A 26,817-nucleotide genomic window follows, 5' to 3' on the forward strand; every position below is an offset into this window, starting at 1 on the left:
GCAGGGGTGGTGGTGGTGGTGGTTGGGGTGGGGGGCCGGGCCACCGTCCTCATCTCGCGTGGGCGGGCTCCGAGGGGGGTCCCTTCAGCCCCGGGGGGGTGGGGGTGCGGGAGGCGGGCACCCCGGCTCCGCCCCACGCAGACGGGAACGGGGGTGCTGCCTCCTGGTGGCTGAGTGCTACTGCAGCGGTGCCCGGGATGCACCATAGCTTTGGGGGACGCGTGTGTGTGTGTGTGTGGGGGGGATGAACCGGGCAAGGAGGGATCAGTCACACCACAGGGAGAAGGGGTCTTCTCAGAACTGGAAGAGGGGCTGGGGCAGAGGGTGGGGGCTCCAGGAGAGAACGCATCAGGGGAGGACGTGGCAGGGGCAGCGGACACAGGAAGGGCTCAGGAGGCACTGGCACCTGGGAGACGCGTCCACCTTTATTAAGGACCTTTCACTCAACCCCCGGTGGGCCGGCGTACCTGCTACCCCCTTTTACAGACCCAAGCTGAGAGGCGCGGGAAGTCCTAGCGAGATCCCCAAGTGGCGCCATGCCTGCCTGGGCTGCGGCCAGGCGGCCTGACAGTCCCCAGGGCCCCCGGTCCTGACCACGGTGCCACCTGGCCCTCGCTGAGGGCGCAGGGCTGGGGCTCCCTCAGCATTCAACACCGTAGCGGTCGAAGTGGCGCAGCAGCAGGCCGAGCTCCAGGTGCACCGTGCCACCCGCGGCCGTGTGCAGGCGGTAGCGGTCTGCCCCGCTGTAGATGGTGTCGCCGTGTAGCAGCTGCGGCCCACCTCCCACGAAGACCCGTGCCAGCTGCTCCCGCCAGCTGCCTAGGGGCCGCCACGTGGGGCATTCCAGCTGGTGGGTGCCTGGGCTGCTGGGCACGTGGCAAAAGCCATAGCCTGCGAGCTGGCAGCGGCCGAAGCTGTCCTGGGACCACACCTGGAGGTGCAGCCGAGGCCAACCTGTCGGAAAGAGGGGAGGGGGGGAAGGGAAGGATGCCCACTGGAGGGTCTCGGCCAGGAACTCCATCAGCAGGAACAGCCTACATCTGTTACCTTCCTCAACCCCTCAGACCTTTCAGCTCCCATCTAGGACGGCTCCTCTCCATGTGGCTGCCTCCCATGCACCCTGAGGCTGGGCAGCCCCCACCTGGGACCCCGTCCTGGACACACCAGCTGCTTTCCCTTGGCAGGGTCCGCACATCCTCACTGGGCTCAGAGCTGCCCCCTACCCCACCTTTTTTTTTTTTAAGGAGTTATTTATTTATTGGTTGGAAAGACAAAGTAACAGAGGGAAAGAGAGAGAAATTCCTTATCTGCTGGTTCACTTGCCAGATGGCCCCAGTGGCCAAGGGCTGTGTCTCGTGTGTGGGCAGCAGGAGCCCAAGCACTTGGGCTGCCAGCCACTGTCTCCCAGACACATTAGCAAGCAGCTGAAAAGTACAGGGTAGCCGGCACATGAATCAGGCGCTCCAACATGGGGTGTGGGTGTCCCGAGGCCCGCCCCTGACAGTTTTCCTCCTTGTCCTCCATCCACCTGTCAGCTGCCAACACTTGCCTCCCCACAGGCTGCCCACTTGCTGTAAATGCCACTTGCCGTCTCAGCCTAACAGAGCCCTTTGGGACCCAGCCTCAGCCCCACCCCCACCCCACTTCTGCCCTCCTGAGCCCCTCCTCTGTGCTGGGCCCTGTTGGAGGAGTTGAGGACATAGCCATGAGCACAGCAGACAAAAATTCCTCCCTTGTGAGGCTGACATTCTAGACTAGGAACATAGTAAAGAAGCAAATTGCAGGGTATGTCAGATGGTGATAACCGCTCTGCAGAAAAACAAAGCTGGGCAGGGTGGGGGTGAGGAGGAGATGGAGGAAGCCTCACCAAGAGAAAGGGACCCAGGCAATGCCGGCCCGTGGGGAGGGTGGAGACGATGAGGGGCAGACAGACCCCAGCCCGAGGAGGTCACAGAGCGCATGGGAGTGTGCTTGGCAGGGCCGGTGCTGCTGGGTGAGACAGGCCTCAGGTCGGGGGAAGGCTCCTAGGATGGCAGTGATGGGGGCTCTGAGCAGAACAGGGAGGTAACATGACTCGGGTGTTTGCAGGGTCCCCCTGGCTGCCTGTGGGCGCAGGTCAATGGAGGTGCCCGTGAAGGGGCTGTTCCAGAAAGGTTGGCAAAGGGGGGGGCTGTGGCTGGTGGGGCATAGCACGCTAAGCCGCTGCTTGCAACACTAGCATCCCATGGAAGAGTGTCAGTTCAAGTGTCAGCTATTCCATGTCTGATCCAGCACCCTGTTAACATATTGCACCCAGGAAAGCAGCAGCAGATGGCCCAAGTGCTCCCATCCACGTGAGAGATCTAGAAGGTGTTCTAAGGGCCTGGCTTCCGCCTGGTCCGCTCTGGGCTGTCTGGAGATGGCCCTGTGCCCCTGTCCTGTGGCGGGGTGAGCCCTCTGAGGATAGCGTCATTCCCCAGGCGGCACGGGGCAGGCCCTCGGTAATGCTAGCTGTGGAGTGCTGAGATGCATGGCACATTTGCCACAGCCCAGTGACACTCCTCTCCAGTGACCCACTTTCTGTTTTAGGAGACACAGAAGGAGAGACAGCCATCTCCATCCACTGCTTTGCTCCCCCAGACACCAGGCCACAGCCAGGAGTTTCCCTGGGGAGCGGCAGGGCGCCCAGCACTTGAGCCACCACCTGCCGCCTCCCCCCTCAGGGCACAGACCCGCAGGAGGCTGGAGCAGAAGCAGGACTGGATTCGGGGTGCAGGTTCGCCAGCAGCACTTTGGCTGCTGAGCTACCCCGGGGCCTGTGTGTGGTAATGACCCACCTCCGGCCTCTCCTCGTTTTTGAGGAAAGTGCCTTCCTGAAACACAGCATTTACTTCCCCCCGCCCCCTAAGCCCCTCTCACGATCCTTCTTTATGGAAGACTCTGTTGTCTTTCTTTACCTGAAGGCTCCATCCTATGCTGCCGAGACCCCCGCCTCCCTACCTTGCTACCTACCCCCTGACCTCTGCTCCAGTCCCCAGATGCATGCCTGGGTAGGGTTTAGTTTGGCCTCCCCAGGGCCAGGCATGGCTGGGAAGGAGACCCACAAAGTCTGAACCAGTCCCAGCAGCTTTGGGGCTATTGGCTGCCTCCCTTCAGCTGGTCCCCTGGGGCCAAGTCCTGGAACCTACCTTGTAGACCTTTGGTCGCGAAGTGCAGGTCGATGGGGTGGGACCAGTAGGCCATGTCCCCTACCTGGGGGGTGTCCACCTGCGTCTGGCCTTCCCGCACACCTGACAGGAGCTTCCACGCTGCCCCTGCGGCAAGAGCCAGGACAGAGTCAGGGGGTGGGAGTCGGGGGGTAGGAGCAGGAGGCGGACTTCAGCAGATGCCACTATGGGTGATGGGACTGTGCTTCCCTCTGGCATTTGGGGGAGCCCGATAACTGGGTTCAAATCCTGTCACTACCTCTTTGGGCAAGTTACCATTCTATGCTTTAGTCCCCACCATGTGCAAAATGAACAAAGAGCACACGCCTCATGAACTTGTGGGAAAGTTTGTCCAGTGAGTGTGGGATGAAAGTTGCGTATCAACACACTATACTTCTCACTCCACATGGAGAGGCTCATGGCACTGAGAGGCTCATGGACGCCCTCCAGCAGCTTTTGGTGAAAAACACAGTAACAGGGATCCTACTTTTGCGCAGCCTCCCCCGACCCTCCTGCATGGCCCACGGTCTGGCCTGGCTCCTGCCCCCCTGTCTGAACTCCTCTCCCTCGCTCCCTCTCTCCACGCCACCCGTGGGCTTCCCTGCTCCCGTTTCCCTTCCCCAGGGCTGTTGCACTTTAATGTTTGCTTTTATGTGACGTGGCCCTTCTTGCATCCTTCAGGGCTCGGTTTAAGTGTCCTCTTCACAGAGTGCCTCTGACCATTCTATCCAAAATCTGCCACAGCATCCATTTCTTCTTCTTTGAAGACTTTTTATCTGGGGCTGTAATTATGGCATCATAAGTTAATCCACCACCTGCCAATCCGGCATCCCGTATGGATGCTGGTTCGAATCCTGAATGCTCCACTTATGACCTAGTTCCCTGTTAATGCACCTGGGAAAGATGGCCTTGGTGCTTGGGCCCCTCAACGCCCAGAAGAAGCTTCTGGCTTCAGCCTGGCTCAGGCCCAAATATTGTGTCCATTTGGAGAGTGAACCAAACAGATGGAAGATCTCTGTCTCTTACTTACTTCCTGTAATTTTTACATAAATGCATCTTTAAAAATAAATAAGTACATTGGGCCCGGCGGCGTGGCCTAGCTGCTAAAATCCTCGCCTTGAAAGCCCCGAGATCCCATATGGGTGCCGGTTCTAATCCCGGCAGCTCCACTTCCCATCCAGCTCCCTGCTTGTGGCCTGGGAAAGCAGTTGAGGACGGCCGAATGCATTGGGACTCTGCACCCGCGTGGGAGACCCGGAAGAAGTTCCTGGTTCCCTGCTTCGGATTGGCACGCATCGGCCCGTTGCGGCTCACTTGGGGAGTGAATCATCCGAGGGAAAATCTTCCTCTCTGTCTCTCCTCCTCTCTGTATATCTGGCTGTAATAAAATGAATAAATCTTTAAAAAAAAATAAAGAAGTACATCGCTTCTCAGCCTTTTGGCTAAGATCAAGTGTAAAAATAAATAAGTAAAAAAAAACCCCTAAATTAAAAAAAAATATTTTATTTGTATTGGGAAAAATATATAGAGAAAGAGAGACAGAAAGAAAGTTCTTCCATCCACTGCTCCACTCCCTAAATGACCACAATGACCAGAGCTGAGGTGATCCGAAGCCAGGAGCCAGGAGTTTCTTCAGGGTCTCCCACGTGGGTTCAGGGTTCAAGACTTTGGGTCATCCCTGACTACTTTCCCAGGCCACAACAGAGATCTGGATGGGAAATGGGGCAGCTGGAACACGAACCTATTGGGATCCTGGTGTGTACAAGGCAAGGATTTAACCATTGGGCTATCATGGCAGGCCCCAAAAGCCCTGGGCTCTGCCAGGCTGAAGCTGAGAGCTGGGAACTCAGTCCAGATCTCTCACGTAAGTGGAAGGAATGTATCACACTGCCTCCCAGGGTCTCCCGTGGCAGGAAGTTGAAGTCTGGAACTAGGAATGCAAACAAGGTACTCCGATATAGGATGTGTACGTATGAACTGCCAGCTCAGCGCCTGCCCCATCACGCCCGTGGCTTTCCACTGTGCTGTGTCTTTATCTGCTCCCCTAATCGTGAGCTCCAGTACAACACGGCTTTACACACGACGGAGTCCCCAGCTCTTGGTATATGAAAGGTGGTCAGTCTACATTCTTTGGACAATGAAGTGACCCGAGAAGGCATGTACCATTATGATGTCCATTCTAACAAGAAGCAGGCCCTGAGAGGGCAGGCCCTCGGTCATTCATTCTGTGAGTGATTTAGTCCACTGAGCGCCCATGCTGAGGGTACGGCAGTGAGCACAGCACGCCACGGCCCCTGTGGGGAACTACCTTCAAAGAGCCCGACTGCAGGGTCCAAGCCCTTGAGCTTCTGCCTGCGAGCTCCCTGTTGGATCCACACCGCCCAGCGGCTCCCCCGAGATCATCAGAGCCAGGGGAGTCCCGATTCCCACCGGCTTGGGTGAGGGAGGCTCCGGCCACCTCCCACCCACAAGTCAGGATCTTCACAGGCAGGATTTCCCAAAAACAGCCGGAAGAAAAGAACCAGGAGGCCACGGAGGCCTCAAGAGGGGACAGCATCTGACCATGGTCGCCCCACTACAGCCCAATCCACAGGGACCCCAGCCTGAGGGGCAGACAGGGGTGACAGCCTTGTTGTCCTCACCGGTGTCTCACCAGGCAGGCCTTCTCAGAGAGAATGCTCATGACAGAGGGTGGCCTCTCCTCCATAAATCTGAGGTGGAACTTTCTGTTTTACAAGAAGAACTTAAGTGGAGACTGCTAATCAAAGAATTATTAAGAGGGGGGAGGCTCCGAGGACACCCTAAGGCAATCAGTGGGGTCCAAACAGGAGAGTTGGGTTAGCTAGTGTTTTGAGTGTATATCGGGGTCTAGCCTCCAACCTCATATCCTCAGGGCCTTTGCATTCAGATGAGAGGTCTCAGGGTTTCCCGAGATGGGGTGTGAAGGGCTAGGAAGGGACTCTGGGACTCCTGAGAGCCCATGGAGAGAGGAGGTCAGGCGTCCAGGGAGAGCGTGGGGTCTTGGTAAGGCAATGGCCAGGTCTGGAGGAATGAATACCTGTGTGGATGCCCCACTTGCAGAAGAGGCTACTTTCCGAGAAACCGGTGGCCCCCTGGATCTGTCCGATGACATGCACCTCAGCCATGGCCCTAGGAGGGGAAAGACACAATCAGCGGTGCGAGGTGGGTGCATCCTCTGACAGATGGAGAAACTGAGGCAGCTGTAGGTCTTGTGGACAAGCTAGTGTTGTCAGTCCCCCAGAGGCTGCACAGCCTTAACCACGGATCCTGCCTCCCCAGGGCATGCTACGTGGCCCTGGTCTGGGGGATGGGGGTCGCTTAACGCACCCCCGCTTCTCCTCAAGCCTCCAGACCACCCTCCCGGGAGCCGACAAGCTCCGCCCACGAGCGCCAGAAGCTCCGCCTCCTCGCGGCCTCAGGTTCCACTGTGCGCCTGCGCTGCCAGGCCACGCGCGCCCGGGGCCCCGCCTCTGCCCACAGCGCATGCGTTCTTCCTACCTCGGCGCGCTGAACGGTTAGGAGCGCCCGGGATGCACGGGTCGAGCTCGTCCTCTGGGCGGGCGCCGGCCAGGCCTGCCTCGCGGCTCTTCTAGAACCTTCCGCACCGCCGCAGGCCTGAGGCGCCAAACCTGCGCGGCCAGCTCGCTGGGACTCTGTCGCGTTGCTGGGACAACAGCGGGCTCCTCCCCTGGCCTCGCAGCCGCCCTTCGCGTCGCCTATTGGGTGCTGGCGGTCCTCGAGGGGTGGGGCGACGCTGTCTGTGATGGACACGGGTTTTTCTCTCACTCCATTTTGGGAAAATCGAGCGTCTCGCCCGCCAAGGCCCGGGGCTCCGCCATTGGGGGCGTGGCTGGGCAGGTGCCATCTTGAGTGTGGCCAAAGGAAGTTGGCGCGGCCGCCTGTTTTTAAAAATGCGCAAAAATTAGCTTTGCGCCTTGCCGTCTCCTCCCCCCACCCCCGAAAAAACCCCCACACCTCTTTCTTGTGCAGAAACACCAAGTGCGAAGGAGGTATTCCTCTGAGGACATTGTGCGCAGCCCCCTAACTCAGCGGAAAAACAAACCCTTCCTCATTCAGACTCCGGGAAGTTGGGGAGTGGGTGGTTTCTCTTACTCGTGTGCGGTGCCCGGTCCCCGGACTTCTCAAGGATCGGGGCGAGGCCGGCGTCCTCGCGGCTACTGCCAGGCTTGCAGTTAGCACTGCTTCTGAGCGAGGGGTGGGGGTGAAAGATGCGGGACTAAGTACCCCCGGGAGGCACGGAAAACGCCTGAGGTTCTGGCAAGCGCTTTTCCCATGCTCCAAGTCCAGGAGAACCTGCTGCTTCGGACCAGCTCAACTCCTGCAAAGGGGGCAACTTCCATAGAGTAACACTCCGATAGTAGGAGTAATTCAGTGGAATAACATCGCCTCGTCGGAGCCTCACGGACTTCCCTTGGGATAGGCAAGAGCGCGTTTTTTTCCTAAGAAGGAAAATTGAAGGCGACGTCATTTGCCTTCAGCCGCATGGTCACTTGAGGAGTGAAGACGGAAGATCGTCCTCTCTGTCTTTCTTCCCCCCCACCCCGCCGTATATCTTTCTAATAATAATAATAATAATAATAATAATAATAATAATACTAAAAGCTGTTGCTGCTGCTGTCCCTTGCATACACCGCCCACTCCCCTGCAGGGTGACTGACAGCACCACCCTGCAGGGTTGTTACTCACCCGCAGGTGTTTTTATGATAAACCCGCAGGGACCAGTGTTGGGGTACTGTGGTTGAGTCTCTGTTTAAGACACCTTCATCCATGATCAGAGTGCCCAGCAGGAGTCCTGGCTGCTCTGCCTCAGATTTGGCTAGTGCATCTGAGAAAACATCTGATAATGGCCCAAGAGCTTGGGTCCCTGTGTGCCGTGTGGGAGACAGGATGTCGCTCCAGGCTCCTGACTTCAGTTGTACCCAGGCCCTGCCATTGTTTGAGGAGCGAACCAGCAGATGGAATCTCTCTCTCTCTTTCTCTCTCTCTCTCCCCCATTTCTGTCTCATGTTAAATTAACATATCTTTAAAGAAAACTAACAACGGGATTGTCACAATGGCTCAACAGGCTAATCCTCCACCTTCAAGCGCCAGAATCCCACATGGGCACCAGCTCATGTTCTGGCTGCTCTGCTTCCCATCCAGCTCCCTGCTTGTGGCTTGGGAAAACAGTGGAGGACAGCCTTAGGACCCTGCACCTGCATGGGAGACCCGGGAGAAGCTTTGGTCCTGGCTTTAGATTGGCTCAGCTCTGGCTGTTGTGGCCATTTGGGAAGTGAACCAGAAGATGGAAGATGGAAGATCTTTGTCTGTTTCTGTCTGTTTCTCCTTCTTCCTTCTTCCGTCAGTCCCGTTTCCACAGCTGTTTGAAGTGTCTCTCCCAGGGTGCAGCCCCAGAGGCATAGCAGTGAGCCAGAGCACGTTCGGCCCAGCCGTGGTGGGATGGGACAGCCAGAGTGAGGCCAAGGGGAAGGTCACGGGGCATTGTCTGGTGACAGGGTCCTGTTCCTCTTCTCTTCTTCTTCCCCCAACCTCCCCTCCCACTGGGTCTCCCCATCTGGTCGTCTGCCAGAAACTCAAGCTGAGCCAAGCCTGCTCTGAGATGCCTTCTGGTCTCCCTTCCCAGAACTACAGCCTGTGCCAGCTGCAGCGTCTGCACTCCTGGCTCCAAGCCCCAGAGCCCTGGAGCAAGGGAACTCCAGTTCCACATCAGACTGGGGAATCCTCCTGTCTGGCGAGGGAGGGCGACTTCTGGGAAGGCCAGGCCAGAGCAGGCTGGGTGGGCTTCCTGAAGGAGGCGGAGGCTTGCAAGAAGGGTGCAAATCATCCCCGTGAACATCGGGTGCGCACTTTGCCTGGTTCTGGGTAGATGGTGCACCTGAGAACCCGCACATCTCCCACTGCCCTGTCTTCAGCCTCCTTTCCCTGGGCACCCCAACCCACCCTCTGCCTCTGTGTTCTCCCCCGCCCCCGCCTTGGGCTAACAAGGACCACAGGCCTGGGTTTCACCTGGGTTCCAGGCAATGCCGATCTCACCAAGTTGGCCAACTTCCCTGTGCCTATTTCCCATCACAGTAAGGCAGATGATGGCGCATTCCAGGGTTGCTCTAAGGAAGGCAAGGATAACGAGCGGGTGTAGGTGACCCGCAGCATAAGGCCTGGGCTTGGAGAGAGCAGCTCGCGGGACTCCCACAAACGGAATGGAGCAGTGGTCGCCCTCAGAAAGCTGCCAAGGGAAGGAGCCCAGTTTCCCTGGTCTTGTGTGCTGTGGGGCGGGGGGGGTGCTGTGTGCTGTGGGGGGGGTCCTGTGTGCTGTGGGGGGGGTCTTGTGTGCTGTGGGGCGGGGGGGGTGCTGTGTGCTGTGGGGGGGGTCCTGTGTGCTGTGGGGGGGGTCCTGTGTGCTGTGGGGGGGGGTGCTGTGTGCTGTGGGGGGGGTGCTGCGGGGGGGGTGCTGTGTGCTGTGGGGGGGGTCCTGTGTGCTGTGGGGCGGGGGGGGTGCTGTGGGATCCTGCCCAAAGTGGATGCAGGGTACCCAGCACTTAAGTGAGACTGTGGGCAGTGGAGAGGGGCGGAGGGAAGAACTGCCCTTCTCTGCCCCCCTTCCCCTGCCCTTGGTCCCGGGCATTGGGGAGGGGTGCAAATCTTTAGGGAGGAATCTTTCAAGGTTTGCGGTGCGAAGGCTTGGGGATCGGTTGCACCGGCAGAATTTTTCCCAGTCAGGTGGGTATGTGTGCTGTGTGGGGGAGGGGGAGGGGAGGTCATGGGGCTATGGAGTCAGGTGAACAAGGATTTGGAGTGAGCTTGTGGATGTGGGGAGGCATATGGTGTCATGGGTGTGAGTGGCAGTGGGAAGTAGTGTGTTCATGGGAATGAGTGTGGAGCAGGTTTACAAGGGAAGCGGTGGGAGGGGGATGGAGTATGCAAGGAGGCCCTCGCTGGCCCCAGAGGGCTGTTTTCTGGGAACTGGCGTAGTGCAAGCACACAGGGAATGCTTTGGGGGCTGTACGTATATCGGACCTTGCCTAGATTGTGTGCCAGGGGTGCCTGGGCATCGGGCGAGGGAAAGTGTGGCCCAAGTGAAGTCCTAGGTGTCACAGGAAACAGGTGTGCCCACCTAGGAAGGGTATGGGAGCTTGGCTGGTGGTGAGAGGGTATGAAGCTGGAATGAGTGTCTGTGTGTGTTGGGGGCAGAGTTATGAGTGTGAGGCATGGTTTGGAAGAAACCTACATCAGATTTGTAGGTTTCACCAGAAAGAAACCCAGAACAGAGAGTTCAGACTCCCTAGGGCCTTTGCCTCAGTTGTCTTTATCTGTAAAATGGGTCTTTGGGTGATGGCACCAACTAGATTCTCTGTGTCTCCAGAGTCTCAGGGCAGGCAAAGGGTGAAGAAGAAATTGATGTTCTTCTCCCTAACCTCAGGGAACCCCTCCTGGCGTCCCGCTCAGCCCCGGACACCCCGAGTCTTCCTGAGCTCCGGGACCCCCCCTCTTCATGCCCTCCCTCTGCTTTTCGTTGCTTGGCCTTTGGTTCTTCACTTTCCCGATCCCAACTCCACGCCCAGGAACCTGTGGCCTGGTTTCTTTTAATTTTTTTTTTTCTTCAGTGAATGTCACTTTTCATAATTTCTAACTCATTATACACAATGTCAGGCTTATCTTCAAAAGTTTTTAAAAATTTTCTTAAAAGGCAGATTTATAGAGAGAGGGAGGAACAGAGAGCTCTTCGATCTGCTGGTTCACTCTCTAAACGGCTGTAACAGACACAGCTAGAAATGTCCAAAGCTAGGAACCAGGAGCTTCCTCGGGTCTCCTGCGTGGCTACAGGGGCATCTGCTGCTCTTCCAAGTGTATTAGTAGGGAGCTAAATGGGAAGTGAAGCAGCCGGGACTTGAACCTGCATTCTTATGGGATACTGGCATCTCAGCACTAGCCCCTTTCTTTCTTTTCTTAAGATTTATTTATTTTTATTGAAAAATCAGATCTACAGAGAGGAGAGAGAAAGAGCTTCCAACTGCTGGTTCACTATGTACATGGCTTCAACAGCTACAGCTGAGCAGATCTGAACCCAGGAACCAGGAGTTTCCTTTGGGCCTCCCATGTGGGTGCAGGGTGCCCAGGATTTGGACCATCCTCTGCTGTGCTCTCGGGCCACAAGCAGGGAGCTGGCTGGGAGGTGAGGCAGCCAGGACATGAGTCAGCACCCATATGGGATGCCAGCGCTTGCAGGTGGAGGTTTACCCAATTGGGCCGTCTCGCCAGCCCTAGTGCCTGTCTTTCATTTGTCAGCCACGGTTTTCTAGTTATGTTTGTCTAACGAGTTGCCCTCCGTCTCAGTAGCTTGAAACAGCAATCATTATTTCTCGTGGTTTCTGTGGGTTGGGGGTTTGGGCAGGACTTGGTAGGCTGGCTATGCCTCAGGGTCTTTGATGAGGTTGCAGTCAGCTGCTGGCTGGGGCTGTAAGGGTGGGGGCTGGCCGTTCCCGTCTCCTGCACCTGCTTCCCGCATGTGGACTTCATCATGGCCTGGCAGCCTCAGGACCCCTCTGGCCTCCAGCATGGGTGTTCCTCTGAGCGTGAGCGGCCTTGCCTTTCCTTAGTTTTAGAAGTCACACAGATTCCTTCTACTGTAGCTTTGCCCAGACTCACGGGGACGGGAGGGACACGGGAGTGGGTACTGAAATCACACTGTGAGATGAACCTGTGGGATGGGAAGGGCTTGTTGTGGCCATTTTGGGAAAAATTCCACCTGCCACATGGAGTGAGCATCACTTGGATACTGCATTGTGTCTGGACATTCCAGTGAGCTAAAAGACTCCTGAGGGCTTTAGAGAGCCTCCGCGGGCCCTGGTTATCTCCCACTTGAGTTGTCATTGACTTGGAAAAACAAGGTTTAGAAACAATTGAAGCCTAGCTGAAGGTCCTTTGCCCTACAGAGGGTTTCCTTTGTTTCTGTCACTGCCTTAGGGCACTGCCAGTTAGAGCAGGGTTTGTAATCTAGGTCAAGGTTGAATGAGAGCTGATGTTGTCTGATGCTGGGAAATGCCTGCAGGGTCTATGGGGCCTCCGGGGTTCACTGAACCTCCCAGCTGGGGGTCATCTTGACTTTCACTTCCCAGTTTTGTGCTTACAGTGCAGCCCTTAGGTTTATCTTCACTATTAGTATTTCTCATAGATGCTTAATATTAATTAATATTTCTGGAACCAATGATTTTCAGCAGGCAGGTTTGTCCCAGTAATAGGCCACTGAAGTGTTTTATAAATTCCATTGTATAATAAATTATTAATTATTATTAGTTTTAATTTGGGAAGGCAAAGTTGGATAGAGACAAGAGATAAGATCTTCTATTGTATCCACTGGCGCACTCCTTAAATGGCCACTACAGCTTGGGGCTGGGCTAGGGGAAGGCCGGGAACCAGGAGCTTCCTCTGGGCTTCCCACATGAGTGGCAAGGGCTTAAGCACTTGGGCCATCTTCTGTTGCCTTCCCTGGCTCAATAGCAGGGAGCTGGATCAAAAGTGTAGCAGCCAGGACTTGAACTGGTGCCCATGTGGGATGATGGTGTCACATGCCCATCCTACTGCAAGTTGTGTCTTAACAACTCCACCAAACTCCACCTGCCCCTGTAACCGTTCTTCCCCCGTCATCCTGGGCTTGTGCCCAGTGGTAACTCTCCACTTCAGTACTTTTCCTCTGAATCATTAGCAGTTGGGGTGGGCGGGGCTCTTCTTGGAGACAGGAGTTGCAGGTTCCCCTAAAGGGACCCAGGATCCCAAGCCCATTGGTCTCCAGAGTGCCCAAGGAGGGGCTGGATTTGGGGGCTGCAGGGAGTAAGCAAGGGGTGGGGTGGTAGCTGCAGATGCCCACTCAGGCCCCTCCTGCCCACAGGACCTGATGTCCAGCAACAGTGACTCCGACTGGGATGGGGACAGCCTCCTCTTCCCGCTCTACCTCCCAACCACCTGGACCTGGTTGACATCTGCTTGCTCTCCTATTTCTGGCCCATGGGCATCACCGCCTCTGCCTGTCCCAGAAGGTTAGTCTGGGTGTAGGGACAGGAGAGGAGTAGGCACAAAAAGAGAAAATGCACACAAAAGCTCCAAAATAGGAGTAGCTGTGGCTAGGGGTGGAGTGAGGGGCAGAAGGGGAAGATGATCCATGCAGAAAACCCAGGAGTGGAGTGAGGTGCATTTCAGAGGCTGCCCTGAACCTGAACTCTGAGCCTGGCTCTGCCCTCTGAGAGCTGAGGCAAGCCCCCTGTTCTCCCTGTGCCTCAGCTTTCCTCAGTTGTGTAATGGGAATGCCTCAGTCAGGGTTGTTGTGAAAATCATAAGAGGTCAAGAATAATATGCTCCTGTCAGTTTCCAGTGTTGGGCAGGCAAGCCCCATGCTGAGAACACAGGAATGAACGAATGAATGAATGAATGAATGAGTGAAGTTGGGTAGTGCAGGGCAAGGGCAGGGCCTGGAGTTCCGGGAAGCAAGAGGTTTGAGGTGATGCCATCGTCACCACTGCCCTCTGCCTCTGCTGACATCCAGGGGCAGGGGTTGCTTCCTGCTGGGATCCTGGCAGTGGGGCCAGAACTCTGCATGTATGTGGTCACTTTGGAGACCCTGGCCTCCCAGGACCCACACTAGTTGCCTCCTGTAAGCAAAGGCCAGCAGGGCAGCGCATCCTCAGGCAGGGTGGAGAATCCTGGTGGGTAAGATCCAGCGACAGTATCTTCCAGAAATGGGAGTGAGCGGGCAACCTTCCCTTCCTGGCCATCTTCCACCAGGTGGCAGCACTGACACTGGTTAAAGACCAGACAACTCCAGTCCGCTGTGCAGAGGTGGAAACTGCGGGATGCCAGAGTACAGGCAGGGACCTCACAGGTAGAGAAGGGGGGCAGCAGGCAGAGGCCCTCCTGGGATGGCAGTGGCTGGTGGGCAGTGGCTGACTGCCCGTTAGCTTGGCTCAAGCTCTGAGCCTGACTCTCTGGTGCAAAGTGGGTTCCTTTTGCTCCAACCCTGGGCTGTGGTAAGGATTAAATGTGTCCCATGAAGGTATGAAGTCCACGGTGGGAGGGCATTTGTCCTGGTGGCCAAGATGCTGCTTGGCATGGCTGCATCCCGTATCACGGTGCTGGGTTCAGGTTCCAGCTCTCCACTGCGGGTCCCAGCTTCCTGCCAATGTGTGCCCAGTGAGACAGGGGTGACGGTTCAAGTGCTGGGGTCCCAGCCACCCACCCAGTGGGAGACTTCGACTGGCTTGCCAGCTCCGACCTTTGACCTGGCCCAATCCTGGCTGTTCATACATTTGGAGAATGGAGGAGGAGATTTCTCTCTGTAGCTCTGTCTTTGCCTTTAGGAAGGAAAGAAAAACAGCTGAGAAAAAAACGTATTGAAAGGTATGTGACTTTTAAAACTTTGAGCGCATCCAGTTTTTTTATTAGCATGCAATTTGCATGAACTGTCTGAGCAGCCCTCGTACACTTGAACTTCAAAAAATTTTTTCCCTTATCTGCTGTCACCAAGCACACGATGCTGCTACCTGCAGCGCTGGTTCATGTCCTGGCTGCTTCACTTTTGATCTGGCTTCCTGCTAATGCAACTGGGAGGAGCAGCAGAAGATGGCTCTGGGGTCTGCACTCCCGCCACCTTCCTGGTAGATCTAAAAGGAGCTTCCAGTTTGAGCCTGACCCAGTGCTGGGCATTGTGAACATCTGGGGAGTGAACAGTGAATGCAAAAATCTGTTTCTCCCTTTTTAAATTTAACTTTACTTTTCAAATAAATGTTAAAAAAAATGTTGGGGGGGAGGGTGGTGTGATGGTTCAGTGGCTAAATCCTTTTTTTTTGTTGTTTTTAGATTATTTATTTTTATTACAGTCAGATATACAGAGAGGAGGAAAGACTGAGAGGAAGATCTTCTGTCCGATGATTCATTCCCCAAGTGGCTGCAACGGCCGGTGCTGAGCCGATCCGAAGCCAGGAGCCAGGAGCCAGGAGCCAGGAGCCAGGAGCCTCTTTCAGGTCTTGCATGCGGGTGCAGTGTCCCAAAGCTTTGGGCCATCCTTGACTGCTGACAGACAGTGAGCTGAATGGGAAGCAGGGCCGCTGGGACCAGAACAGACGCCCATATGGGATTCTGGCACATTCAAGGCGAGGACTTTAACCGCAAAACCACTGCGATGGGTCCAGTGGCTAAATCCTTACCTTGCAAGCACCAGGATCCCATATGGGTGCCAGTTTGTGTCTTGGCTGCTCCACTTCCCTTCCAACTCCCTGATTGTGGTCTGGGAAAGCATTAGAGGATGTTCTAAAGCTTTGGGACCCTGCACCCACATGGGAGACCCGGAAGAGGCTCTTGGCTCCTGGCTTCAGGTCAGCTCAGTTCCAGCCATTGCGGTCATTTGCTAGGGTGCTGGTGGGGGGAGGTGAACCATTGATGGAAGATCTTTGTCTCTGTTTGCCCTTCTCTCTGTAAGTCTGATCTGCCTTTCCAATAAAAATAAACCTTAAAATTTTTTTTTTGCCCCCACATACACTTACCTTTTCTAGAAAAGATTCATTTATTCATTGGAAAGGGAGAGTGACAGAGAGAACTTAGGCTCCCTCTCCAGATGCCTCCGACAGGCGAGACTGAAGCAGGCAGGAGCCAGGGGCTCCAGCAGGGTCTTGTTCGTGGCAGGTGGCAGGGGTCCTGCAGTATGGGATGGGAGTGTCCCACACTGGACAGAACTCCCCACTCACCCTGAGCATCTAAGGGAGTGGCCTTGCGAGCTGCTCATTCACTTCCTCCTACGTTGCTAGGGATGAGCCTGCGGTTGACTCAGGGCCCATGGCACACAGCTGGCCCAGCTGTGGGGTCTCTGCAGAGAGCTCACATGTATGCCAACGCGATGGCTCAATGTCTAACCCTCCCCTTCACGTGCCAGGATCCCACATGGGCACCAGTTTGTGTCCCGGCTGCTCCACTTCTGTTTGTGGCCTGGGAAAGCAATAGCAGCAGAGGACGGTCCAATGTTACCTCAGGACTCTGCACTTGTGTGGGAAACCCAGAGAAGCTCCTGAATTCTGGCTTTGGATCTGCTCACTTGTCATTGCAGCCACTTGGGGAGTGAACCAGCAGATAGAAGATCTTTCTCTGTCTCTCCTTCTCTCTGTAAATATGATCTGTCTTGCCAATTAAAAAACACACAAAAAAAACCAAAAAACAAAAAACTTTTTTCTAAGGTCTCTTTGCTGACCTTCGCCTCAGGATGGCGGAGTCACCCAGGGGGATGACAGTACCGGCCTCACCCATACCTCCTTGGCCTCAGTCTCGGGGACCACGTGGGCTATTGCACAGGTTGGCCAGGCTCCCCCAGTCACCTCTGCCACTTGGTGACATGAATTCCTTCAGCACTGACTTCTCCAGCCTCGGCTTTCTCATCCTTCTTCAAGCACACACCTCACCTGGGACCTTCAGACCACCTGGCCCACGCTGACCCATGCTGGCCCATGCTGGCATCCAGCACACCACAGCTGAGAAGTTCTTCCGGGGAGCAAGCCTCCCCCTTACTCTAGCTGCTCCCCACATCTCCTTCCAAGCCTCCCCCTCGGCACCCGGCTCTCTTCCTCAGGCTCCTCCCTCCAGAGTGTGCAGCAGTGCAGGCTACGGAGGAGTACTAGTTGGGTGGGTCCTGACTTGCTTATTTTCCAGAGCAGTAGGAAAGTGAAAGAGGGGCCTGCGTGGTAGCCTAGCAGCTAAAGTCCTTGCCTTGCAAACGCTGGGATCCCATATGGATGCCAGTTCTAATCCTTGCGGCTCCACTTCCCATCCAGCTCCCTGCTTGTGGCCTGGGAAAGCAGTCAAGGACGGCCCAAAGCCTTAGGACCCTGCACGCATGTGGGAGACCTGGAAGAGGGTCCTGGCTCCTGGCTTTGGATTAGCTCAGCTCTGACTGTTGTAGCCACTCGGAGAGTGAACCAGTGGACAGAAGATCTTCCTCTCTGTCTCTCTGCATGTCTGACTTTCCAATAAATGATAATAATAATATAAAAAAAAGAACGTGAAAGAGGGTAATGGTAGGGGACAATGTCTTGGACAGGCCTTAGAAAAGCTTAGATAACAGGAACGAAATGAAACAAATGGGACTTTATCAAACTCAGGAGCTTTTATACACCAAAGGAAATCATCTGTAGAGCAAAGGCGCAACCAAGAGAGTGCGAAAAATATTTGCAAGAGATTATATAAATATAAATTGGTCGAGTTTTGTTGAACTCAACCCATTCAATTAGGAAGGACTTCAACAGTTCTCAAAAGATAAACACCAATGGTCCCCATCACTAAGCTTTATGTAAACGCAACTTAAAACCATGATGAGCTAGCACCTCACCCCTGTCAGAAAGGGCTAAAATCCAACCCTGAGAGTAACAAATGCTGGGGAGGATACGGAGAAAGAGGAAGACTTACACACTGTTGGTGGGAATTTAAGTCAGTGCAGCCATGTGGGAAACAGGGTGGTTTCCTAAAAGCTGGACATAACTTGCTCTAGGATCCTGTCATCCCACTGTTGGGTATATACCCCAAAGCCTTGCGCACAACCAATCAAAACAGGGATTTGCATGGTTAGGGAAGTGGACCACCAGGGAGTCAGTGAGTACTTATGGAAAAGGAAAAAACTTTTTTTTTTTTTCTGGAGGGAATCAGCCTGCGTCACTCCCACAAGGCTGAGCCCTGCCGGCCTTTTGCTTCAAGCTTTTATGGAGCAGAGGGGTGGGTTTCCGGGAGGGCAGCAAGCAAACATAGAAGCAAACACACAGTCACCGGCCTTGAGCTGTCCCAGTTTGGGGACTTTCTGAGCTGTGAACTGTCACAAATTGGAAACTTTCTGAGCGATGACAGCTCCTGGTATTCCCAGTCTGGCATCTTATCTCAGCCCACCGGCCATCCCAGCCTTGTTTTTCTTGTGACTCACACCATCCTGCTCACGTAGGCTGTTGTCTGGGTGGCCTATGTGCGCGTCTGCTCTGTGCCTTACAGACCTGCTTTTTGCCTCAGCACCAACATGTTTTCAGCAACTCTGTTCAAAATAGCTGAAATATTTACGTTCTGAGAATTGCAATCCATAGCTAAAAACTAATGAAAAATTAAAAACAGAGATGATAATTGGAAGTAATAGGTAAGAGAAAAAAAAAGTGAGAATATAGGGGGATTCAAACCTGAGAAAGGAAGGGCTTGGCTCCTAGCCCTGCCTGTCTTCTCACATCTCTGAAGTGGGGTGACTGCACCCCCTATCTGGTCTGTGTGATAACCATCCACCAGTGAGCACACTGAGCTACCAAACCACCCAACTTCTCTGACCCAGGAGAGAGCCCCTTTAAAGGAACCCCCAAGTCACACCCACAAGAATAAGACAGAGTACACCCTCTGCTGCAGCTCTGCCGGATGCCCGTGCTGTCCCCCCTCGATCACACGTAACCACTGCTGTGTGGCCCTGCAGCCCTGCAGCCCTGCCCCTCACCCTGGCTCCCCACTTGGGGGGTCCACAGGGAGCTGCCCCACGGCCAGGACTCAGCAGTGGGGGGCACAAGCCACGTAGCTTCTGGACACCAGCCTGGGCAGAACCACAGCAGGAGTGAACTGACAGGGAGAGGAGGGCTTCGAGGCTGAGCCGCGGGAGTCCCCACCAGAGGGAACATGGTGGACACAGTCCTGGCTGCCTCTCCTTACTCCACCTTCCTGCCATGGCCGACCCCAAGAGGCAGCAGGCCACGGCTCCTGTCACTGGGCGCCTGTGAGCGGCGGGAGAGAGCTGCGTGGAGTCCCCACCTCCGGAGTGGCTCTCCAGCCCTCACTGCTGTGGGCACACACAAGCAAAACAAACAAAAAACAGGAAAGGAGACACAGCGCTGGGAGGCATGGGGTGGTCATGGGGCTACACGCTGCCAGTCTTGCCGGATGTGTGGACCTAGAAGAGGTTGGGACACACTTTTTCAAGGTCTAAGAGGGTCCATCCTCACACCACAGTGTCCTACGGGTTTGGAGATTTTAATTTTTAAGATGTATTCTAGTTAGAGAGGCAGAGTTAGAAGGAACAGACAGAAAGAGACACCTCTTCAACACTCCTCTAACTGCCACACCAGCCAGGCCTTGGCCAGGCCCAAGCCAGGAGCCTGTAAGGCCACACGGGTCTCCCACATGGGTGCAGGGCCCAGTGCTGGGGTGCCTTCTGCGTTTCCCCAGATGTGTTAGCAAGGAGCTGGACCGAGGTAAGCAACCTGGATTGCAAATAAAATGAGGAAAAAGAACACTAGACCCTGGCCTTGTTAAGAAAGCAACAACAATAACAACAATAACAACAATAACAACAACAATGAAACATCCTAGCCCTTGTGAGATCCTGTGGGCCAGGCCTTGTTTTCCCTCCGTTTGAGTAGAAGGAACCAGTCCTGAGAGAGGGGACCTGCTGTGGGCCCCCACGCACGGCCTGACCTGGGAAGAGGGCTCCTGGGCCCTGCGGGGTGTGAGTCAGGGGTACCGTGAGGCAGACTCTCCCAAAGTGACAAGCAGCCTGCCCAGCCATGGCCACACGCCAGAGGAGGGGGCAGGAGCCTGAGAAACCCAGGAGCTCAGCCTGTGGGCTGGTGCCTCGGTGGCTCCTTCTGCTCCTGAGCTGGGTCCACCCAGATGGAAGAGGCCTCAGGAAGGCCAGCACAGGGGAGGGCGCGGGCTGCTGGAGAGAAGGTTCTGTCCTTGGCCCTCCAGGCAGGGGCACTCGCCCTGAGGAGACACAGCTTTCCTGTCCAGGGCTCCAGGGACACCCCAAAGTGGACCCTGGGGGACCCTGTCACACTCCTCAGCAGTTCTCCACAGGGCTCTCCGCTCCAGTGGCAGCAGCCACAGTGCCAGTGTGTGGGCGGGGGTGGGGTGGGGAAACACCTCAGCGGGGGAGTGCTAGACAGCGCCCTCCAGGGGACGTGGATATGCGCCCAGAGGGTCCCTGCAGGACCTGGGGTGGCCTGGGCCTGTGGCCTCTGTGTCCCTGACAGACTCACTCAGACATCTCCCCTGTCTGTCAGCTCCAGGAATGCCCAGAGGCCTCACTTGTCACTCACCGGTTGAAAACAAGGTCAGCAGGTGTCTCAGCTGAGCACCTTCTGAGAAGAGCGGATGTGAAGATGTGGCCACCCTCAGGTTCCCGACAGCTGCAGAGCGCCTCCAGTGTTCCAAGTTGGGAATATTTGCACAGGTATTTGGAATATCAGCTGAGCCTGCCCAAGGCAAAAGTCTGAAATCCGAGACTCTGAAGTGTCTGGACAGGAATCAGAAAGCTTGGGTTTGGGCCCCAGGGACGCTCAGTAGTGGATGGCGCCCCCTCCTCCGCACCGGGACGACCTCCGGAGCTCAGCAGGGCCTCATGGCTGCCCTGAAAACAGCTCTAACAAAGGAAAGGCGCTTTGAAACAGCCAGGCCGGGGGTGAGAGTTCATGAGGCTCCGTGCATGGAGGAAGCTGCTTCTGTCACACTGGGCAGCTTCAGATCTCATCACCGTTTAAATAGAAGCTGGTTGGGATGTTTGCATCCCGTTACTTGGACATTTGCTACTTAGTTGGAAGACACAGATTCAATTCCTAGATCCCAAGTATTGGGGAGTGAATCAAGGAATGAGATCTTTCTTCTCTCTGTTCCGCTGCCTTTGAAATAAATTCTCAAATATTATTTGAAAGGCAGCATTACCGAGGGATAGGCAGAGGCGGAAAGAGAGAGCTTGCCATCCAGTGGAAGCTACAGACGGGTGCAGCAGCCAGCAGTGAAGCGGGCTGAAGCCAGAGGCCCGTTGCTTCATCTAGGCCCCCTTGCGTGCTGAAGGGGTACAGGCATTACGGCTCTCTGCTGGTGCTTTTCCAGGCACAGCAGCAGGACGCTAGGTTGGAAATGGAGTACTCAGCACTCAAAAAGGGTCGTGCATTCAATATCAGTGATGCAGGTTGCGGCTTAACCTGATATGCCACCCCCTATCCCTGAGGAACAAGTATTTTTTTTTTTTTAAAGATTTGTTTATTTTTATTGGGAAGTCAGATTTACAGAGAGAAGGAGAGACGAAGATCTTCCATCTACTGGTTCATGCCCCAGGTGGCTGCAATGGTCGGAAATGAACCTATCCGAAGCCAGGAGCTGGTATTCTATGCAGGTGCAGGGTCCCTTTGAGCCATCCTCAACTACTTTCCCAGGCCACAAGCAGGGAGCTGGATGGGAAGCAGGGCTGCCAGGATATGAACTGGCGCCCAAATGGGATCCCAGCTTGTGCAAGGCAAGCATTTTAACTGCTTGGCTACCACGCTGGGGCCCTGAACAAGTATTTTTAAAGCAACTACAAATATGTATCTTCTGACAGTCTTCTAACTTTTTTTTTTTAAGATTTACTTAGTTTTATTGGAAAGTCAGATATACAGAGAGGAGGAAAGACTGAGAGGAAGATCTTCCATCCCCTGATTCACTCCCAAGTGGCCACAATGGTTGGAGCTGCACTGATCTGAAGCCAGGAGCCAGGAACCTCCTTTAGGTCTCCCATGTGGATGCAAGATTCCAAAGCTTTGGGCTGTCCTCGACTGCTTTCCCAGGCCAGACACAAGTAGGGAGCTAGATGGGAAGTGGGGTTGTCGGGTTTAGAACTGGTGCCCATATGAGATTTCGGCATGTGCAAGGTGAGGACGTTAGCCACTAGGCTACTGTGCCATGCTCTTTATTTTCTAAAGATTCATGGATTTATTTAAAAGGCATGTGTGCGCTCTCTCTCTCTCTCTCTCTCTCTCTCTCTCTCTCTCTGTCTCTGTCTCTCTCCTATCCACTGGTTCTCCCCAAATGCAGCTGTAGCAGCCTGGCCAGGCTGGCGAGAGGCACACAAAAGCATCCTGGTCTCCATAGGAACCAAGCTCTGAGCCCTCGACCCTTGCCTTCTTGGGGCATTAGCAGGAAGCTGGTTGAGAAGCAGAGCAGCCAGGGTTCCCACTGGGATCTCTTACAGGATGTAGCCGTCCCAACAGCATGTGACAGACAACGATGCCCCTGGTGTGTCCCTGGGACGTCCCTCTGGGGTACCCGCTGCCAAGGGTAGCCCGAGGCCAGAATGTGAAATCAGGTGGTATGAGCAGACTGTGTCAATGTGGGGAGGAGCGGGAGGAGGAGCGGGAGGAGCGCCTAGCTGGCTCAAATAAAAGGAAGGAAGTTCTGAGACGTGTCTTACACCTTGCTGGACAGAGGAGCAGGACTTGGGGACGCCAGGCCACTGTCCTACACTGTGATCCCAGCGCTCCTCTCTGCCAGAAAGGCTTTGTGCTGCCTCTCTCAGACCAGCCCGGCTGCCACGTTCGAGGCCGTCCACCTGCTGGCAGCAGAGCCTGGGCAATACCAAGACTCCTCTGTCAGCGCCTCCTCTCCACCTCTGCTTTTTTCTTCCTGAGCACCCCACTTCACGTACCTCCAAGCCTCATCCATTTCCTGGGGACACCCTCAGGTCTGCCGGACCAGGCCTCCCCATCCTGCCTTAGTCCTGTTTGTGTTCTTTGCGATGCTGAGTTGCACTGCCTCCCCCATGCTGCCCTCCGGGCTGCGTCTGCTGCTGCCGCTGCTGTGGCTTCTACTGTGGATGCCCGGCTTGCTGGCTAAGAATCAGTCTTCCCGTCCAACCATCTTGGATATGCTGACCCTACAGGCCAAGCATGGCAGGGTCCATCCCAGGCAGGGTCTCTTCAGCTCCCCAAGCCAAGGCGATGAACTCACCGACCGGCTGCTCAAGGACCTGCTCGCCCTGTACAACAGAACTGGTGTCTGGGAGACTGGGGATAGTGCTGGAGTGGAGTCTGAGCCCAAGGCGGACAATTCCACCACAGAGGTCACCCGTGTGCTGATGGTGGACATCAAAAGCAGTGGGTTCCCAGGTACAGAGCACCAGGAAGGGGCCCTCGGGCATAGGGGAATGAGGTGCAGGAGTCAGGGGAGTCAACAGGAAGGAGCAACGTGATCCCCAAAGCACAGGGAATGTGGGGGGTGTGGGTGTCCTGAAGAGTGACTCCCTACTCCTTAGGGATGTGTTCTGGGACAGTGACAAGTGGACTGGCCATGGGGTTATGGGGGAAGGTTCAGGGAGAAGCCTTCGGTGGAAGGCAGCTGCTTTCTTTAGGGTGCTTAAGCTCCAGGGTCACCTGGAGTGAGTTGCAGATGTGGCCACTCTGTGGGGACAGGCAGAGCCCCTAAGCTTTGGGAAAAGGGAGCCAGTGGAGAAAGCCAACCCCGGAGTTTGGGTGAAGGACCCCAGCAAAGTGCCAGGAGGAGTGGAGCCACCTCCAGGGCGCGAGAAACTTGCGGGACACCGCGCAGGGCGAGAGGCGGTGGTCAGTGCCCCAAATGGCGAAGCAGGGGCGCGAGGCCGGCGGGAGGGGTGCGGAGACCCAGGCGGGGTGCTAAGGTTGCGTGTGACATTCTGCCGGGGGACGGGGGGCGGGGGGCCGGGGCGGTGTTACACATCTGGACCTGAAAGCACAGAGCCGGAAATCCCAGGAAAACTTGAAACTTTGAACTGGGAAGCAGCTTCCGGAGAGGTGACCAGCGTGGGAAATGGGTCCCAGAGGTCTTGAGGTTGAACCCCTGCACCCTCAGCTTGCTGAGGGATGGGAGGTGCCTGCAAGGAGCCCACTTCCAGCTGCAGGTTGCAGCAGCCTGGTGTCCTGCCCAGCTGCGGGTGAGGCTCCTGCTGGCCTTGCTTGATCAGTGTCCATGCTGGGGTCCCAGTTGATGGTGAGACCTTGGGATTTCGGGATGTCCCTCAAATTTCATTTTCTGTCTGATGTGGTGAGCATGGAGAGGGGCCTCGGGCAGACAGGGTGTTAGGGCCCATTCTGCACGGCAGGGGCCACCCAAAGAGGCCACTAGTGCCCCCAAGGTCCCTCAGATAAGTCTGACAGTCCAACTCCAACCCTCTGGGTCCACTCTTGGCCAGGGGTGCCCTGCTGCTTCCACCGCTTGCCAGTCCCCTGACGCCTCTCTCTGCTCCTCCTCCTAGCCATCTATAAACAATTCAGAAAGAACCGGCACAGCGTGTACATGGTCTTCAACATTACGGAGCTCCGGGGAGCCGTGCCTGACCCATCATCACTGTACCGGGCGGACCTGCTCATCCAGAAGCTCAAGCAACATCAGGAGCAGCACGTGATGCTGTTTGAGGTGAGCTGGGAGCCTGAGCTGAGGCCATGTGGGGGGGAAGGTGCTGCCCCAGGGTGCCTGGAGACAGCCCTGGGAGGCAGAGTACAGACCAGGGACTCCCTGGCTTTTGAATTTTCAGATTCTGTAGGCTTTTTGGTTTTAATAAGAATCTATTTATTTTACTTGGAAAGTCAGTTACAAATAGAGAGAGAGAGCAGCTTTCATCTGCTGGTTCACTCCCCAAACTAACACAACAGCAGAACTGGGCCAGTCTGAAGCTGGGAGCTAGGAACTCCTTCCAGGCCTCCAAAGTGGGTACAGGGCCTCCAAGGACCTGGGTCATCCTCTGTTACTTTTCCAGACCCTCAAAGGGAGCTGGGTGGGGGAAATGGAGCACTTGGGACAAGATCTGGTATGAATATAGGCCGCAAGCATCCCAGGAGGAGGGATGCCTGCTACCCCACCATGCCACTCCTCCCAGGATGTTTCTATGGTCACAAGAATGGAGTGTTAGGAGTTGGACCCTTAACAAAGACAGGGGTCTTGAAAGTGAAATCTCTGGGAAGGTTGGAGGCTCTAGAACCCATCTGCACACTAGGGCACCCACTGGCCACATGGAACTTGCTTAAAACAAAATGGATGAGCAGGAAATGTTATGAGGGCTACAGAATTGTGGGGGTAAGAGCTGTTACTCTGCAATTAATTTTCTATGAGATTATTCTGCAATTAATTTTATTTGAGATTAAAAACAATTGTATTTGAAAGGCTGTTACAGAAAGAGAGGTTAAAAATTGTGACGTAGACAGAGTTAGAGAGAGGTAGAATCTTTCATGTGGTGATCCACTCTCCCAAAATAGTAACAAAGACTAGGACAAAGCCAGGAACATGAAACTCTATCCCAATTTCCCAGGGAGTGTGCAAAGAGCCCCGGTTTTTAGGCCACCTTCAGCTGATTTCTCACCATATGAGCGGGGAGCAGGACCAAAAGTGGAGCAGCCAGGGCTTGCACTGGTCCTAATATGGGATTCTGGCATCACCGGCTGTGGCTTAGGATTCTGTGCCACCACACCAGTACCCATGTTCCTGGAGTTGTACAAGATAGTTCTAGAACTTCTCAGGGTCATACGTGTGTCATTCTTGGTCCTTATCAAGCACTGGGGTCATAGAATGACGTCTAACATAGCAGTGAGCTCCCAGAGCCCAGGCTGTCAGATCTGCCTGCTGTGTCCCTGCAGACCCAGAATGCTGGCCCCAAGTGCCTGGCCTAGCAGGCTGTGCTGGTGGAGAGGGGCTTAGGCTGGCAGTGGTGCCTATGGCCTCAGGAAATTAGAACAGCCCATACCTCAGGGAGTCAGGACAGGCTGAGCAGCCCTATGAAGCCCAAGCCTCTTCTCTCTGGGGGCACTGTGGAAGGGTGGGGCTGTGGACTCTAGTGTGGGTGTGTGGGAGGTTAAGGGCTGGAGGCTGCCCCGGGAGCAGGTCCATTAAGGGGTTGATAAATGTGTGACACCCAGGAAAAACTCCACAATCCATCTCCCCTGTTCTCTGTCTTCCAGAAATACAGAAGGAACTCCTGGCGCCATCTCAGCCACCGGCTGCTGGCCCCCAGCAACACAGCTGAGTGGATCGCCTTCAATGTTACCGATGTTGTGCGACAGTGGCTGAACTACAGAGGTAAAGATCTCGGTCTGCCCCACCCCTGCTGCTCCTGGGTCCCCCTGCCCTGCACCCCACCCCAGCGCATGCTGGTATCAGACACTCAGAGCTGGGGATGAGGGATGGATCTGTCAGTGGTGACTCCATTACCAGAGCACCTGCTCTGCCCTGCCCTGGGATGGGGGATGAGGGGACAGCCACAGCATGACAGACACAGTCAGTCCTGGCCTGGACACAGTGCTCCTGGTCCATGGGGTGTGCAGGAAGGGAGGGGAGCACTCCTGTGTCCATGCAGTGATGACCCAGGGTGGGCAGGCAGGGCTGGGAAGAGGAGGCCAAAGGAAATGTCTGACCCAGCCTGGAGTCAGGGAGGACTTGCTGGAGGAGGGCACCTCTCAGTTGAGCTTTGAGAGATGAGTAAAAGCAGGAAGGACCGGAAGGAGGGCCCAGAGCATTCTAGAGAAATTAATAAGAAGAAAGAGGAAACAAATCAGCTGGAACTCGAAGTGGTGCTTTTCCCTTGAAAAGGCAGCAGGTTAACCCACTGTACCATAACCCTGGCTCCCCAGAAATGACTTTTTAGATTTATTTTATTTGTTTTATTGGAGAAGAGGAGAGACAGAGAGGAAGATCCTCCGTCCATTGATGTACTCCCCAAGTGGCCGCAATGGCCCAGAGCCGAGCCGATCTGAAGCCAGGAGCCAGGAGCTTCTTCCGTGTCTCCCACACAGGTGCAAGGTCCCAAGGCTTTTGGCCATCTCTGATCACAAGC

The 26,817-nt window shown here is 55.2% G+C and overlaps 1 protein-coding gene across 2 annotated transcripts; it reads right to left on the minus strand.

The window, feature by feature from the left end:
• Positions 1-405: 405 nt before the first annotated feature.
• On the minus strand, positions 406-7,135 carry B9D2 (B9 domain containing 2). 2 transcript variants are annotated; one of them, XM_058674802.1, is made up of 4 exons: positions 6,705-7,135; positions 6,244-6,335; positions 3,168-3,293; positions 406-954 (listed from the first exon to the last, which is right to left on the minus strand). In XM_058674802.1, exons 2-4 carry the CDS (start codon positions 6,329-6,331, stop codon positions 641-643), a joined length of 528 nt encoding a protein of 175 aa, XP_058530785.1. In that variant the 5' UTR covers positions 6,332-6,335; positions 6,705-7,135; the 3' UTR covers positions 406-640. The 2 variants fall into 2 exon arrangements, with proteins under 2 accessions (XP_058530785.1, XP_004598055.1); XM_004597998.2 differs by lacking the exon at positions 6,705-7,135 and adding an exon at positions 6,534-6,642.
• Positions 7,136-26,817: the final 19,682 nt, after the last annotated feature.

This window comes from Ochotona princeps, chromosome 16 (genome assembly GCF_030435755.1).
Source record: "Ochotona princeps isolate mOchPri1 chromosome 16, mOchPri1.hap1, whole genome shotgun sequence".
NCBI classification, from domain to species: Eukaryota; Metazoa; Chordata; class Mammalia; order Lagomorpha; family Ochotonidae; genus Ochotona; species Ochotona princeps.

Coding starts and splice junctions, on each gene's coding strand:
- B9D2 (XM_058674802.1), bottom strand. CDS start 6,331: ATGGCTGAGGTGCATGTCATCGGACAGATCCAGGGGGCCACCGGTTTC. Junction 3,294..6,243: donor CAAGTGGGGCATCCACACAG/GTATTCATTCCT, acceptor CTCTTGCCGCAG/GGGCAGCGTGGAAGCTCCTG. Junction 955..3,167: donor CGCGACCAAAGGTCTACAAG/GTAGGTTCCAGG, acceptor TCTTTCCGACAG/GTTGGCCTCGGCTGCACCTC.